A 17,061-nucleotide genomic window follows, 5' to 3' on the forward strand; every position below is an offset into this window, starting at 1 on the left:
CACCTCTGCACTGGAGGGTTTGTTTTCCTGAGAAGTTGAATCAAGCTATACAAACTGCTCTTCCCATTAAAACTTAGGTTGCCTGTCACATCATGTTGCTGAATGCTAATAAAAAAAGAGTGTAATATTGATGTAAAACAACCCCAAACTTTTAAACTTACCCCACAAACAGAAGGAGGTAAAAGCTGAGTCATTCTAACAAACACGCAGACAAAAAGCAAACGAAAGACTAAAATGTAATTTTTCACACATTTTCTCCTCAGAGAAAACTTTCCACAAGTCCTGCTTCAAGATGGGCGAGTGTCTGAAGCTGGCACTCACTCAGGGTCTGATGGTCAACTGCTGCAACTGGGACAGCTGCAACAAATAAGACTCCACCTGGACTGGGAGACACTGTGTGACCCTGTTAAAAGCCCAATAAAAACTGAAAGCATGAGTCTTTGTTCAGCTGTATTTTTACAAGCAAAATAAAATTCATTTGGCGTGTGCTGCACACCGATATGGAAGCATATCGTGGACGTTAACCAAATAACAAAGACTTGAAAATGTAATTCCATAATAGCATGATCATTTTCCTCATATGTATTATTTAAGTAAAATTGTAAATGAAAATACAGTAATACAGTTTTCATGTTCACATGAAACGTGGGCATTCTAGGACCATGTTAAAATGAAAATGGAAACAGCATTTGACCTAAAGTGGACGTGACCAACCTGAATCCCATTTTATACAGACAGGACCTTTAGGAGCAGCCTTAACTTCTTAGAGCGTCTTCACTCTGCTCTTTTTCGTTTCTTTAGAGGTCATTAAATCTCAGTTGATAATGCAACGCTAAGTCGTGTTGTGGGCCTTGAAAGTCGTCTTTTAACTTGGAGCGATGAAAGCCACATTTGGACTGCATAAAGCACGGTTAGGCGCCGTAGAGTTGAGGGGGAGGGAGGTTACTGTGTGACATGCACTTAAACAGGATGTCATTATCTCTGATGTCCATCATGAATACACGTCAACAAATCTGCTGAGAAAGCAGAGATAGAAGATGCATATTTTTTTCTGTCGTCATTCTGGTTTCCAAACAGTAGGTAGTTTAAGTAGTAAGTTTATTTCTAGAGTGCACAAATATAAAGTAAAAAGTATAAGGCCACACACACAAGTCAAATTCTTACATTAAAAAATGAAATAAATAATAAAGTGGAAGGACAAGCAGCTCTTTTTATCCAGAAAATAACTGCGAGATACCCAGATAAACAGCTGGTAATTATTTCTGATTGGGTTGAAAAATGACCAACATACTGTACACGCTCCACACACGATAAAAATCTCCCCTCCTCCCCTGGAGAAGCAAATCCAGTCATACTGGGGCTTAAATTAAGTTTCAACATCATCTGTCACTTTGTGTACGTGTGCCTCTTCTTAATTAAATGTGAACTTTAAACTAAAGTATAAAAGTATGATTTTATGTTTCTGGAAAAATGTAAACATCTTTGCATTTCCTGTAGCACTTTTATCTAAGTTAGTGTATCATTAGCTGTATTTTGTTTATTTTTGAAGAAACTTGCTGATCCTATAAATATACTTACTTGAGATCATCCTAGTATCAAAAACTTTTCACCAGAAATGAAAAGCTTTAAAAAGGACACTTCTTCACAGCTTCAGGTGCTCCAGGAGTATTGATTAGGTTGTAGGTCTGATCCTCGAGTAATCTAGCGAAGTGTTATTTTTTGTACAACACAACAGAAAGCCTAAAGACCTTTAAAATTTTTGGCGCAAGATCTCTTGCCCAGTGGCTCAGGGGGTTTAGATGCCTTAGCAGGTGTTTGGAGGCGCCAGTGATTTTAGAAGTTGGATGTTCTAAGGAAGAAGTGAAAAGCTCTGAGAAAGAAAGGTTTAGTGTCTTAGATTAAATAGCTCAGTGTGTTGGAAGCCTGGTCAGAAGTTCTGAGGTTGTGGGTTCAATCCTTATATGGCCTTATTAATTTTGAGGTCCAACACACAGATGAAAGACTGAAAAGCTTACGTAATGTTAAGTTCAGCCTGTCTGACCCAGTGCCTCAGGGTGTTAAATACCTCTTGAGGTGTTCTGAGGATGTGGGTTTGATCCTTTCCCTTATTAATGACTTTTAGAGTCAGATGTCCACAAAGAAGTAAAAAGCTCTAAGAAAGAGAGGTTCAGTGTCTCAGATCAAATAGCTCAGCGTGTTAGAAGACTGGTCAGAAGTTCTGAGGTTGTGGGTTTGATCCTTATAAGTGAATTTTGAGGTCTAACACCCAAAGTGAGAAGATAAAAGCGCCTGGAGAAAAAGTTCAAATGCGAAGGGGACTTGGTGGCGCGGTGGGGTTCGATGGCGACTGCAAGGCACCAACGGTGCAGCGGTGGTTCAAATCCTGCCTGTCGCCGGTACCTGAAGCCGATCCTGCGGGAGAGGGAGGGGGCCGTGTCCCCCTCCCGGTGTTTCGGAGAGATAGAAGCAGGGGGTTATGGAACAGAAAACAAACACTGTCCCTTTATTGTGTCAGTTGTAACATCATGAATACTGGAAGAAGTTTCTGCGTCCAGTACCAAGTTTTCAAGTCATGTCCCAACAGCCTGGAGGAGACAGCAGCAGCAATGATGTGATTAAGCAGTTTTAAACATCTATGATAACATTTTGTAAAGAAAATACAAGCAACAATAAATACAAGCTAAAGACTTAAACAATAAAACATTCAACATCATGAAAACATCTGATTTCTGCAGCATTAAGTGGCAAACAAAGCAACACAGTGTATTTAAATGTAAATGAGTGAGGAAGAAGTACTCAGAACTTTTACGTAAGCAAAAGTAGCAAAACCACAGTGTAAAAATACTCTGGTTATCTTAACCTAAATTATCATAATGTAATTGTTAATATATGTTTGTATTAAGAATTGGCAAATTACCTAAAGATATCAAATGTAGGTGAGTAAGGAGTACAGGTATAATAATGTACAAGTAACATGTAGCGTAGTAATGTCAGTTTAAACAATCAATCAATATAATACCAAGTTGTGGGTTTATTTTTTGCTCTGCTGAAAAAGTTTGTAACTTTACTCACATGGTCTGAGGGAAAGGCTGCTGCGGGATTGTAGAAGGAAATCTGTAGAAGAACATGAAACATATTGATACAAATGCACAATCATCAGTCCCTCATTCGTGGATCGGCTCCTAAAAGCTGCTCTCTGAACCCTGAATGATCTTTATTTTAACTATTGGAAATATCCACAGTGTGTCTGTAAATAATGTATATTTGTTTTTTAATATTTGTTGTGTTGTTGTTTTATTGTCAATTACAACACCTTTCTCAAACATCATTAACATTTCTTGTTGCTAACTATTTTCAGAACAGCGTCCTACACAGACAGATTAAATCTCATTCATTTATACATTCAAATTCATTGCTATCCAACGCAGTTACCCAAATGTTTGTAGCATGTGCTTCCATCCTTGATACATCCAGGTAAAAGGGCAGACTGTCAAACAGGGAGTGGAGGAATCCAATTTCATTTATACAAAGGGGGAATCCAGACTGCGCTAACTAGGGAGTACAGAGGGGGGTGTTACAATTACATTTTAATTTTCAAGTATAGGCTACATAATCATTTGGATAAGGTCCACTATAAGGGGTACAAACATGTAGAAAAACATTTTTTACAACATATCATATCAGTAAAGACAATGATCATGTCAATAAATAACCATTAGACCTGGAAATATAACATATGAGAGAAACTCTGTTCCCAAGAGTAAAAAAAAGACAGGACACAAATATTCACTTCCATTTATTATCCTGCTCCGTTTGTTCAGTTACAGTCAAAGTGACACAGAAAGAAGAGGAAACAGCTTGCATAGAGAGACGGTATTTTATTTTAGGAGAGGAAGTCTGACAAACATTCATATTTAAAAGTGAGGTGGACTGTACAGGATCAAGAGTGGTTGGTTGTAAGATGTGAGCTTTGGTACATTCTGGTTAGACAGACAGAGGGCAGTGCATTCAGCGAGGGAAATAATATAATTATTGATGAGAATGGAATAATTTGATCTCATTTGAATTTGCACATGAAAGTTTACCCAAGATGTTAACTTCATGCAGAAATAATGTAATGTTTGTATTCTGGATTCGAGTACATTCTCTAAAAGTGTAAACAAGGAAAACAGTAGGTCCAGGACTTTATCAAAATCTGTTTAAAATGACAACAGTGGTTTTAAAGTTTTTTGTATATGGTTAACACACATAAAAAGGAGTCTGTAGCAATCTGTAGTAACTTTGGTCGTATGGAAGCCCATTTCCGCCAGAAAAATAAAAATAAATAGATGAATGAAAGACTAAATTAATAATTCTCAGGACAAGACAAAATCTTATCCTAAGGAAAAATTACGAGATACTATGGCAAAATTAAGAGATAGTAATTGTGCAACGTTGCACTTCCAGATTTCATCGTAATGCATTTGAGTCTAACATCCAGCAGATTGGCTGTTCAGATTTAGGCCAGTTAAAGATGACCTTGTAGGGAAGATAAATATTGTGTACCAGGAGGGATTCTTAGTAGAAATAAGAGAAAATTACCTGCTGCAAGAATTTCAGAACAAGGCTTAACTTTTCATACATTTATTTTTAATTTTTCTTGGCCGAAATAGGCTTCCACATAATCTGGATTTCGCTGTGTGTCTAAAATGAGGCATTCAGAAGGGTTTTATGTTGTAGGCCTGCACGTGGACAGTTGTATTTATGTGTGGCAGTTCAAGGTGTGCTTACATTCATAGTGCAGGGGGAAATGTGAGTGAAGAGGACGTGTGGAAGGAAGTATCTACATGTACAAAAGAGAAAATATTCAATGCAAGCTCCTTCAAAATGTACTTTATACAAAATGTTCATGCTTTTCTATTGTGAGGACCGTATGGTTTTTACGGTTTACTGTGGGAGCTCTCCATGTGAATTCCACAAAACAACATGATTAAATTAACATAAACATTAACATTGAGTTGATACAAGTCATTCAATATTGAAATGAGTGCAAATCTAGAGGTGCTATTAAACTTTGTCAGAGTTCAACTCGTCAGGTCAGAGTTTACATACAGCATGTATAATCAAATTCACTGATGTGGACAACAACACAAGTGTAGAAAGAGCAAAGAAAAAAAGAGAAAACTCCATCATTTGGAGCTCTTAGTCATAGTGTGTAAAGTGAATAACAAGCCCATAACAATAAAAATGATGTTAATAATAATAATAATAAGGAGCAACAGTGATTATGCAGCAGCATTTTTATGCCAGTTGATATATTATTGAATGTCTCAGAACCCTTTTCTATAAGTACAACTGGTGTTGCACAACAGGGGCTGATCTAGAGGGAGGCGGGGGGGGGGGGGGGGGGGGGGGGGGGTTGTAATTGTAAAGTAATCTTCTGTCACCACTACCTCCTTAATCACTGAAACAGGCAAAGAATACAGAGAAAATCCACGCTCATTATTGTAGCGTTAGATCAACATTAATTTGCAAATTAATGCAAAGCCCTTAGTTTTAAGACGCCATTATCAGGGGGTTAACCGCTTTTGTCCAAACTAAAATATCTGAACTATTGGATGGAATTTGGTTCAGATAATTGTTCCCCTCAGGATGAATGGTAATAACTTTGGTAATCCTCTGATTAACCACGTCATTCACTGCTCCCTACACTCAGAAGTTTAGTGAGCAGTTAATCATTAGTATTCAAAATCTCAATATTATTAATCATCGCTTCCCTTTGCATCAAAAAGAGAGAAGTGTACATGCTATGGACTGGACTTTCCCCCCCCCCATTCAATTGCTGGAATTTTGTGGGCCCTGTATAAGGCATACACTTCACACTCAAAAACTTAAATAAAATGCTGGACAGCAAACACAGTGCAATACATAGTAAATTTAGATATTTAGGGAATGTTCAGTCAGTTTTTTAATTTAATTAACTAGTAAATATATAGTGTTCTTCCCCTATCATCCATCTGTTAATATAAGCACGTGAATCTGTGCAGACCTTGGTCAAGACCCCTTGACCGTGCTTTTTAACGCCCTGGGTACCCCTTACGTGTTGTTTTTTGACATGTAGGGCTCTGGGGTCAAGTTAACAACAATAAATATGCAACGTCCCGTTAGACTTTCGAAATAAAACTGATAATCTCTGACACTAAGGGGCTCCCCGGTGCATTACAAACTGACGCTAACAGGACTTGACCATGCGTCCATATCTGACTGGAAATATTTTAGCCATGATGAGATTGGGTACTCTACAAATCATTCCCTGTTAAATGTTCATTGATTGATTGATTGTAGCTTATGACTTTTAACCAAGAACTTCTTAGAGATCAGAGCATAGATAGAAAATACAAAGGAAGGGGGGTAAAGTGCACACCCCTTAGATATTTACCTGCAGAAGGAGCATGAGTTTTCATGTGGGGACCCCCACCCTTTCCCCTCCCATGCCACCCCTTTGCCTCCCCATCTAAAATGCTCTAGATCTGCCACTGGTGTGTGAATATTTAATTTCCTTGGACTATTTCGATATAGAATTGTCTTTCAATCTACACATTTTGAGTGTAGACTACAAACTTTAGAAAACAAACCTGGATCAAAGCTATTTTCTACTATCTAGCTATTTTTAACTTCTTTTACTGAGCAAATATTTTTTGCCAATTGATCCAGATCGGGTACAACCCCCCCCCCACATAATCTAAATCATAAAGTTACTTACATTCAAATCATCCACATATAACTGCCACATCATTAGAAAATCACTGTAATAACAATATCAAAGCTTCTGTCTGGCCAAGGATCAGCAAAATCAGCTGTAGAAGTTCACTGGAAAATCCCACAAACTTTATCAAAAGTTACCTCAGGCGGCCCTCGAAAAAGGCTTTGAGAAACAAAATGTACATGAGTGCAGTTACAGCAACAGGCCACAAGGAGACACTGTACTACAATGACGGCGTCACTAAAGCTCACAGTTCTGGGCAGGCCTTAAAATCCTTCAAGGTCCATCCAAGCCAGAGTAAAAGAGGCCACTCAGCTTTTGCAGTGAAGGCAGTAGTCGCTTCTCCTTTGATGTGTAGTGTACATCTTAAAATTTTACCTCCTGGTATCAAAGAGAAAGTGAAAAAGAAAAACCCATCTGATTGGTCAAATCCTGGCAGTTACGATTCTGGTCCCAAAGGCAGTGAGAGTCTTTATTCGTCGCATCACGCAGGTGATAGTGTGCGTTACTAAACAGGTGCGAAATAAGCGTTTACTTCTGTACACGGGACATTTCAAATGGTCTTTTCAGCCCCTGTTATAAAATTATAAATTAAACACAAACCATAAATTGGATACAGCTTTTTGAACCCATGTTCAGCTTCTGACATGGCTTCCTCTCTTTACTACCACCAGCAGTCCTTGAGGGGTAACTAAAGGCGGCTTTCAAGCTTGAGGGTAGCTGTGAATTAGGTAGGTGGACAGAAGAGATTCTCATTCCAGCCCAAAGGTGCTGGTCTCCTCCACTGCGGTCAGCATCTTCTCATACAGCATTGAGAAGGACGGGTACGGTGGCAGATCCAGCCGGTTGAAACAGGTATGAGCTCTGGAGAGAGACCACAGGTGATATTAGACATTTTCTTTTCACTTTCACTTTCGCTCCAGGATGCATTCGGGGAGCGTAGTCCACTCACATTTAGACAGCGTCTGAGCCCAACACACAAGCACTGTAGTAACCAAACCGATAAATCGGCGTGCCGTATCGATAATAGCAAACAGATAAATCGAGACCGATCCTTCCATCATGTTATGAGTGTTGTTGTTGCATAGTTTGTTTATGAGAGGGCGCTCTGCCACTCCACTGTTGCTGAAAGTATGTTCACTGTAACCTTTGTTGACAGCTGGATTGCTTAAAATAGGAGCATATCTGTGCTGTCATGTCCATATTTTGTTAGGCAGAGAGTAGCTTGTTGTTTGCTTTACACTATACAGTATGTACAGATCAATACATGTATAGAAATATTGCATTTCTCATAACGTAAATATCCATACTGCTAATGGTGTCTGTGTGGTGATTTAAAATAATTAAAGCTGAGGTAGGCAATTTTTGTTATATTTGTTGAAACCAAAAATCAGCAAATCCAATGCTCTGAAGAAAGGGAAAACAATCCGGTTTTGGTGGCTGTCACAGACCTGTAATAAGCCCGGTCATAACCTCTCATAAAGAAATCAAACCACGATGAGATTTGTGTTGCAGTTTCCTCCTGTGTTTACCTGGGTAGCGAGGTGACCTTCCCCCACTTCTCCACACAGAACCGTCGGGGTCCGTTGCTGCCTCGCAGAGAAGCAAAGCCCTCATAGGGAATACTGGATGTCCCGGTCACAAACTGAAAAGGCCGAGGGGAGGGAGGGTGAGACGAAGTGGGAGACAGGAGGGAGAGAGGACAGAAAAGAAAAAAAGAGAATAAGAAGACTGGTGGCAAAAAAATGCACTTTCTGTCTCTATCTTACACACACAGACACACGTGCGCCTACCTGCAGGAGCCGCAGTCTCTGTTCGTTGTTGAACCTTTCCACAGCTGCCCAGAACCACCGGATCACAATGTGGTTGTCATGGTAACCTAAACATAAAACGTCATTTTCATGTAACTGTGGCCACACGATCGTGATCATGCTGAATAACAACATCCGAGCCCTCAACCGGAAACTGAACTCAGAGCAGTCTGGGATCTGATGGTTAGACGAGCCACGAGTCCGAGGGAAAAAGGAGGACACAACACAGACACGAACCCGCGAGACAATTACTCTCCAAACAAGGAGGCACATGGTAAGTGCTGGGAAAAGACTAGACGACTGTGGTTAATGTATGCATTTGTTTACAGTACGAGTATCAAGATTATCTATTTGGCTGATCTGGATGGGCGTCTGGTTGCTGGAGATGTGTGTGAATGTTGAAGTAACTGTATGTAACAGACCCTGAAGGCGCTGGCTCATTATGGGTCTAACCCTTGATTCCCAACCCCTCAAGAGGAAGCATTGTGGGTTACAACTCATCAGCGCACATGTTGGCAGCTGAGACAGGGGGCTGCCCATACAAGACTTCAGGTTCACATGCCTCTTCACAAATCATGCATGTTTTATGTCATATATATAAAACCTCACTACCTCATTAGAAAATAAGCAAGGGAAAGAAATATGTGATGAACACGTACTCTACTTGGTTCGTATTTCATTGTGGTTAATAAGCAAGGGTCTGTGATGCTGTTCTTGAGCTCGTATAATGTTTATGATGTTGTAGACCATCTTAGTTTACCATGCCAACATTTGCAAATTCTCGCTAAACACAAAGCTGTGTGGCTGAGGTTTATGGGAACATCGGCTTAGGACAAAATGCCAGCAAAACTACAGAAGTACTGGATGAATCCAAGATAAAGAGTCTCCAAAGTCAGTAGGCTTTATTCTCTGGAGAAAAATTTAGAGCCACACAAAAATATATATTTACCAAACTTTTAGCAACACTTAGGAAGTGGCCACAGCAGGTTTCCTGTGGCCACTGATATGCTGATTATGCCATTGTTCACAGTGACAGAATCTGTACTGTAAATATCAAGCACGTTTGAAGGGATTCACCCCAGAGGCAGTGGCATCGCTCAGAACAAGGGACATCGACCCTCTCCCAGAGGATCTGTTTTCTGGCAGCCCCTCTGAGACAGCAACAGGCAGGCCATACTGGCTAGAGAGAGGCCTTGTTGGGTACGGGGGTCCAGCCTCTCCCTCCCCATTTTGCACTGCACCCGTCTTGCCTGGTATGGCTCCCTGGTGCCATGAGGGCCGAGAAGTAGAATGAATAATAGTAAAGTACTGCGGTGCGTGAGGTAAAATTTTCCCTTGATCTCCTTATTGTTGTAGGAACATACACAAACAAAGGTTTAAAATTAATAAATAAATAAAATAAAATAAAAATACATTTAGTCTGTTAAACATTCATCCGTCTTTTCTTCCATACCTCCTCTATACTCTGTGTTGTTCCTCCAGTCTGATAAGTCAATCTCAGCTGTGCCGGCGATCACCAGCTCCAGCTCCCTGGCATCAAACACAGACACCAGCCTCGCATCCACCACCTGGAAAATACACACACAAAATATTCCATTTTCCACAGAACATTTTGATAGAGAAACTGAAAAAACATGAAGATATCGCAGAAACTCAATACCTGAAAATGACCAAAGTGTCACAATCGCAACTATTAACAGAAATTCCTGTGAATTCAGCGCGACTTGCAATTTTGACCAATCACTTCAACTATAATTCTAAAGTTGGAAATACCTTGAACATCTACTTTTACAGTTTCCACTTATTCCCACAATTCCATCGCAAAGAAATGCTGAAAAACATCGCAATTATTTAGAAAAGCTGCCGCAAAATCAGGCATTTTAGGTGAAACAATCACAAAAAGGCCCATTAAAATCCCGGAAAGACTGATATATATAAAATGTAAAATGTGAAAGTCAGATTGGATTGACGTCACACTAAGCTGTACCTCGTAGAATCCTCTGACCAGGCTTTCAGTCTGCTGCACTACTCCTCTCTCTATCCTCCACTTCACCATCCGCTCAATGTATTCCTTCTTGTTCTTCTCAGAGACAGGGATGTTGGCTCCGCCGGGCTTCAGCTCCCTTTCCGTTATCTATGGGAACACAGGCAGAAACTTATTGATCTTTTGCATCACTTTATTTCCTGAAGAGGAAGCAAAACACTCTTTTTACAGTCCCTTCCTCTTTCTCTCTCCGTCTCGCCACATAAAATACATTTTGGAAACACAGAGTCTAACCTGTCCGAAGACTTCTTCATTGACGGTGAAGGTGAGGTCAAGCATGTCTTCTATGTCGTTGTCCTTCATCCACTGAAGAGACTGGTGAAACTCCTCGTCCAGATACTCCAGGTCACTCAGGTCACAGGGACTACACGGCGAGAGAGGAGTGCGAGAATGTGTGTGTGTTGGTTTATATGTGAATGAGTTAAAAAAAAAAAAAATGCATTTGTGCATTGTTTACGGTAGTACATACATGCGCAGCAGGCCTTTATAGAAGGGTCTGGTAAAGAAGGCATCCAGCAGGTACTGATGGATCAGAGCCAAACCCAGAATACGACCACTGAACCGAAACCTGAAACACACACACACACACACACACACACACACACACACACACACACACACACTGACAGGCTGACGTCGGCACTGCAGGACGCATTTGGCGGGTTGGCGGGTGTTAATGTCAAAACCCTGTGTGTGTGTGTGTGTGTGTGTAGAGTAAACCTCACCATTCGTGGTGATTGTCTACGAAGGCGGACATGGGGCTGATCTGGACGGTGTAGGTGTCGTTGGCAGAGTATTCAAACAGGCCGTAATAAGGGTTGAACAACTCCCTGGAAACCAAGAAGAAGAACTCTCTGGAAGGTCCACTGTAGTCCAACCTGCAACACACAAATGCACAGATTTATCCTTACTGCATGCTGATGTAAATCACATCTTCTTGCTTTCTAAAACATTATTAGTTTTGTTCTTTCTTTCTTTCATTAATAAACCCCTTTTACAATAACTTTCCCTACAATCAACAATTATCTTTCACTCCAGGACAATTCATCAAAATCTTGAAATAGCAGGAGGTGTGTCGAAATACCCTTTAGTATTAAATGTTGTCATGCTGCAGAGATGTCTTGGTCTACAGACCGTATTCTGCAGACTTAATTTAAATACGTTTTTCAATGAAAATGAGAATAATGATGTAAAATATTATTCTATCCAATATTGCAAATCATATTGCAACTGCAGTATCAGTAAAAATGTAACTAGATTGTCTTTTTAAAAATTGTTAAACCCTATGACACGTTTAATTATTTTGGCTGACTGTGGATAATAATTCTTTTACTTTCACTTTAGGATAATGTAAGCCTACAGTGAATTACCACATGTTTACCATATGTCTGTAATCATTACTGTCAGTATGGCGATATATTAAAATCCTGATTTTTGTTCAATGATAGGATGGTTTTACTGGTTTGACGAAATCGAACAATCAAAGAAAAAAAAGGGACCACAGACACGTCGTGGGTGTCATACTTGCTTATCTTTTCCATCCCACATACTCACCCCTCCTCCCCGACAAAGCTGACGTAGAGCTTGCTGCGTTGCAGGTCTTTACGGGAATAGCACATGATCTGGTTGAAGGCATCTTCCAGCAGGTGGTCACGACGTATGATCAATCTGAGTAACACACACATAAGGACACAAACATGTGTAAACACAAAGAAACAGGAAAGAAAGGTTGCTCTCTCTTGGCAAATGCACCTACTTCAGCTTCCCTGGTCCTTGGCCGTAGCCTTTAGTTTCCAGTTTCCTGTAAAAGTTGCGCAGTTTGGCCTCAAAGTCTCTCTTGTAGGGTGCTGGGGCTCTGGCATTAGCTCTCTGAGTACCTACAGGCAGAAAGAAAGAGTGAATAAAAAAATCTGTTTCAGCAAACGTCTGTGCATTTCAGGGGTTATTTTGTTTATTCGATTTCTTGTTATTACTCTCCCACTTTTCATCGTTTTAACTGGATTTCCTAAAATAACTTCTGACAAAGACAGACGTTTATCTATGGGTAGTGATGACGAAGTGAAGTTTTCTGAAGGACATCTCGTTGACTGATATTTTCGGCTGATTTTTAAAGCGGGGAATAATGAACCTCGTCTGATAATATTAGTTAATAGAACTGTATCTATTAAGTTTAAGTCATCTAAAAGAATTGACCATTTGCACCAATCACAGCTTTGTAACAGTCAGTCAAGCTTTGGATTTCTCCACATGTTGAAGTGGTACGCAAGGTAGATCCTCATCTCTGAAATAGTTTGGGGAATTGGTCCCAATCGTATTTATGAAATAAAAATGACTGTATGTAATGTAAGTGTGTGACTGTCTCTCTGTCTCTTACCAGGCGAGTTCTGCGGAGAGGAGACCGGGGATCCTCGAGGTGACTGACAGTAGCTGGGGTGAAGTAAGGCGTGAGGAGGCACATAGGACATGACTTCATCTTCAAACAGACTGCAGGAGAGACGAGGGGAGACAGAGCGAGGAAGAAATTAAATAAACTCAAGTGACTACAGCTGAAAGTCAGAGAGAAAGAAAGGAAATAAAAAGGAAGTGCAGAGGGAAAGTAATGCACAACTAATACAATAAGACCTGAAATGGAAAAAGTGAAGCCAATAAAAAAAAAAGAAAGAAGAGAGAACAGGAAGTAGGAAAAAGGGAGGAATTAAATTAGGAAGCAAATATTAGGAAGGGAAGGAAACGTGGAGGGAAAGAAAGGAGGAAAGGGAGGAAGGAAGCAGGTCTCACCTAAGCAGAATGACAAGGTCAGCGTCACCCGACAGCCTGGCCAATCCCGACCCTCCATCTGTGCGGATCAGCTGCACCTTCTCCCTGTTATCACAAGAACAATACACCTAGAAGAATACTGGTGGACGAGCTCTCATATCTAGAAATCTGACCGCGTTTATAAGTGGACCAAAACCATGACGACCCGGAGTTGAGACCAGGAGGCAGAGTCCCACAGTCCTACTTGCTTCTCTGTAATATCCTTCGGTTGTGTGATTTTCTACATAACAACTGTTCGTTTGAGAATTTTCAGTCAGGACTTAGAGTGCCTCATAGCACAGAGACAGCACTACAAATGACATTCTGACTGCATCAGACAATGCACTTGTTTCTGTGCTTTTCATGTTAGATCTTAGTTCTGCTTAGCTAAACTTCAAGCATGCCTTAAGGACGTAAAAACCTGGATGTGTTTTGGAAATTAAACCTTAAGTGAGTCTACTGAGTGAAGTCCAATGAGTCCAATCTAGACGTCTTTTTTTTATTCTTTGCAAAGGGTCGGACAGACATGCAGAGTGCAAACAGTCTGCAGAATGTAAGACAAAGAGCCGGTGAAGAAACAGGTGACTTTATAGTACGCAGCTATCTTAGGGAGGAAGGGAGTAGGGACCAACTGCCCTGAGATGAAGGCTTATCATGGGCAGTCAGATAAGAAAACTCTCTAATGAGCATCTTTCCCATGGGAACCTCTACCTAACTGCAACCTAACCGCAACCTAACCAAATGATCAAAAACCACACAGTGAAACACTGGTCTATAATAATGCAGTAAAATATCAAATTTCCATCACAGATGGCATCGCCCTGGCCTCCAGCACCACCGCGAGGAATCTTGGGTGTGATTTTTGATCAGGACATGTCCTTTAACTCCAACATCAAACACATCAAACAAAAACTTTTTTTTCACCTGATCTGGTCTACATGACAAGTGTCCTAAGATAATGAATTGGCGCCATATACATACATAAATAAAATTGAATACTACAGTAAATACGAGTGTGTACCTGAGTGAATGGTTCCGGTTGAAGTCGGGCTGTCTTTCCTGCAAAATCTCAAAGATGTTTGGTTGGCGAAGAAATGCCACAATCTTGTCGTTGTAAGCTAGAAGAAGAGCACACACATTCATTTAGGTCAAATGTGATCATTTCTGAAGGGTTGTATGTGTGTGCGGATGTTTGTGCGTATACTGACCCACTGGCACATCTTGGCACTGACCCCTGTTGGCAGAAGCGAAGGTGTTGGAAGGCCGCGGCAGTACGGGTGGGCCGGCATGACGAGGGTCTTCACCCGCCTACAGAGAGAGGAGAAGAGGATGTTATTTTTTCCCTTCTGATTTCAGAGGTGAGTTTTGTTATTATATGGCATAACCCTAACCCTAACAAGCATCTAAGCAACATGTGACTGTGTAATGTATCTGTGGTTTAGTACTCACCAGTCGTCGTGGGCTGACCTCCCCGGCACTGTGGCTGCGTTGGCGGGTCAGGTGTTGGCGGTGAGCCAGGAGGCTTGGGGGGGGGCGAGCACTCTGGAGAGGCAGCCGGGGGTCAATGAAAGTGGTGGCACGGCAGTTATGGTCCACAAAGAAAGGCTGCATACACAAACAAGAAACTGTCAAGCGTCCATTTTTTCAGTGGAGTAAACAGTATACGTTTCTTTGCGATACAGAAACTACGAAACGTTGAAATACAAATATTTACTTATGCTGCCTTCAAATGGGTCATGTTTACCGTGTTCAAGATAACAGTTCATATGAACGCCGCGGGGTATTATGGATGTATAATAAGACCTGGACAGGCCACTGCCACTCAGGCTTGTTTCTAATTTTGCCCAGTGGCCACTATTGCAGGGGGAAAAAACACGTCTGTAAAACTGTTGACAGGACACCTCGAGCTTCAAACAAGGTCAATTGTGACTCTTTCTATAACATAAGACATAAGAAGAACCGCGCAATAAAATAAGAAGACTCTTCTCGCCAGATGAGAAATTCACGTTGGACTGAATCGCGCCATCTTTGGGTCCGGTATCCAGAACATTTCTAGTTCATAAGTTGGGACATGTTGCAGAGGGACATGCTGACGTTTTCAGAAATGGCCATGGAACTTAATTTTTTGTGTGAATGGTACCTTAATATATTATAATTCTATGTACATTTCATATCTTTCTCCTCCGCAAGGCGTTGAAATACAAAGTGAGTCAACATTTCTTGGAAAGAAGCGGAGAATGACAAGAGAGCAATAAGGAGTCCATGGCGTCCATGTTGCAAGCATCATGTGTACACGACTACCCATAACATACATTTACATTTTGCATACATTTGCAATTGCTATACATGTCAGAGGTCGCCCGCCTCTTGAACAACTAGGGATTAAGTGTCGGTGGATGTGTCACAGTGAGAATCAAACGCAGGTCTCCTACAGGTCTTACCCACGGCACCATCACCACCAAGTCATAACCATGAGCTCCATTTGAAGGCAGCAATGTCCTATTAACTTTTATCCATTTAGTACTTTATTTATAAGTAAAATCTCCTCTAACTTTGACAATAACATGGTAATGATATTCTATATTCTTAATTTTGTGGTTAGATGCATTGTGTGGAAGGGAACATGACACTGTGAGCCTACGATAAACACGACATCATGTATTTCATGCGACTAAACATATTTTGTGGCAGAATATTTTGTCCACAAAACATTAAAATCAGTTTCAGCGGCTGTTCCAACCTGACAGGTTTTAATCATCAATCATCATCGAGTTACATTTATATGTTTAAAAAACACTTTTTTAAATAGAAATGACAAATAAATAACAGAGACAAATGTTTGAGCATGTTTATCTACAACCTCTTTGAATTTTACTATATCCAAAAGCCTTCAAGGCCTTGAGTTATTAAAATGAGACTTTGAGGAACTGATATGGGTGTCGTTCCCACCTTGCCGGTGTGGTCGTGCTTCATCTCCCAGCCTCTGGGCAGCTCCAGCTGTTTGTTGGTGAACATGTTGAGGAAAGCCACCAGGTCCCTGTTGTGCTGGTAGCGCTCAAAGTGGTGAGCATCCCGACGAACCTTACTGATCATATGCTTCAGACACGTGTTGGTGGTGAACATACGGTAGGCACTCTGAGAGAGAGACAGTGAGGGACACAGAGAGAGAAGCAGGGGAGAATTTATAGCAGAGAGGAAGAGGGGGAAACACATTCACCAGAGAAATGAGATTTTTGTTAAGTGAAGTTGTCCCACTGTGATCATTATCCATCACCATTATTAGGCGTATGTGCTTTGAATTTTACAAGTAAGGGACTGTATGAAAATTATTGGTGAGGGGAGGGAGGCTGAATCTTACATCCCACTTTATAGAAAAGCAAGACCCTCCCCAGTGTCATTCATAGCCCCCCCCCACCACTATTTTTTTGAATAGACTGACAACAAAGCAGTACAAAGCACATACGGCGACATGCACAGTGCAAGTGTTATTTGCACAGTACAAAATAAAGTACTGTCAGTAGCATTTTGTTTTGCATGACTGATAAGACCCAAACAGGAAGCCAGTGAAATAGTTGTATTTTTCCCTACTAATTTTCGTACATTCCCTTAATGAGTTTGTGGTCGACAGAGGTTGAGAAGAGAAGGCCTTGCAATTTCCTGCAACAAAT

The 17,061-nt window shown here is 40.8% G+C and overlaps 1 protein-coding gene and 1 long non-coding RNA gene across 3 annotated transcripts in view; both read right to left on the reverse strand.

Annotated features, from left to right (window-relative positions):
- Positions 1–2,474: 2,474 nt before the first annotated feature.
- Positions 2,475–3,496, reverse strand: LOC119900859. Its single transcript, XR_005444112.1, has 3 exons — positions 3,433–3,496; positions 3,073–3,114; positions 2,475–2,585 (listed from the first exon to the last, which is right to left on the reverse strand). It is a non-coding gene; the product is annotated as an uncharacterized LOC119900859 (long non-coding RNA).
- Positions 3,497–3,783: 287 nt separating this feature from the next.
- The window catches only part of LOC119900865 (E3 ubiquitin-protein ligase HECW2-like), a 44,774-nt gene continuing 31,496 nt past the window's right edge, over positions 3,784–17,061 (reverse strand). For both annotated transcript variants that reach the window (XM_038716163.1, XM_038716153.1), the window contains 16 exons: positions 16,343–16,528; positions 14,843–14,998; positions 14,602–14,701; positions 14,415–14,511; positions 13,376–13,459; positions 12,972–13,081; positions 12,354–12,474; positions 12,152–12,265; positions 11,323–11,475; positions 11,067–11,165; positions 10,832–10,961; positions 10,541–10,687; positions 10,007–10,121; positions 8,536–8,621; positions 8,275–8,387; positions 3,784–7,606 (listed from right to left, as the gene is read on the reverse strand). In XM_038716163.1, the coding sequence (XP_038572091.1) occupies positions 7,495–7,606; positions 8,275–8,387; positions 8,536–8,621; positions 10,007–10,121; positions 10,541–10,687; positions 10,832–10,961; positions 11,067–11,165; positions 11,323–11,475; positions 12,152–12,265; positions 12,354–12,474; positions 12,972–13,081; positions 13,376–13,459; positions 14,415–14,511; positions 14,602–14,701; positions 14,843–14,998; positions 16,343–16,528 (1,923 nt within the window). In that variant the 3' untranslated portion in view covers positions 3,784–7,494. The remainder of the gene's footprint in view (positions 7,607–8,274; positions 8,388–8,535; positions 8,622–10,006; positions 10,122–10,540; positions 10,688–10,831; positions 10,962–11,066; positions 11,166–11,322; positions 11,476–12,151; positions 12,266–12,353; positions 12,475–12,971; positions 13,082–13,375; positions 13,460–14,414; positions 14,512–14,601; positions 14,702–14,842; positions 14,999–16,342; positions 16,529–17,061) is intronic.

The sequence above is a fragment of the Micropterus salmoides genome, unplaced genomic scaffold (assembly GCF_014851395.1).
Source record: "Micropterus salmoides isolate LMB-PRFRI ecotype aquatic unplaced genomic scaffold, ASM1485139v1 Ms_hic_scaffold_1, whole genome shotgun sequence".
NCBI lineage: Eukaryota > Metazoa > Chordata > Actinopteri > Centrarchiformes > Centrarchidae > Micropterus > Micropterus salmoides.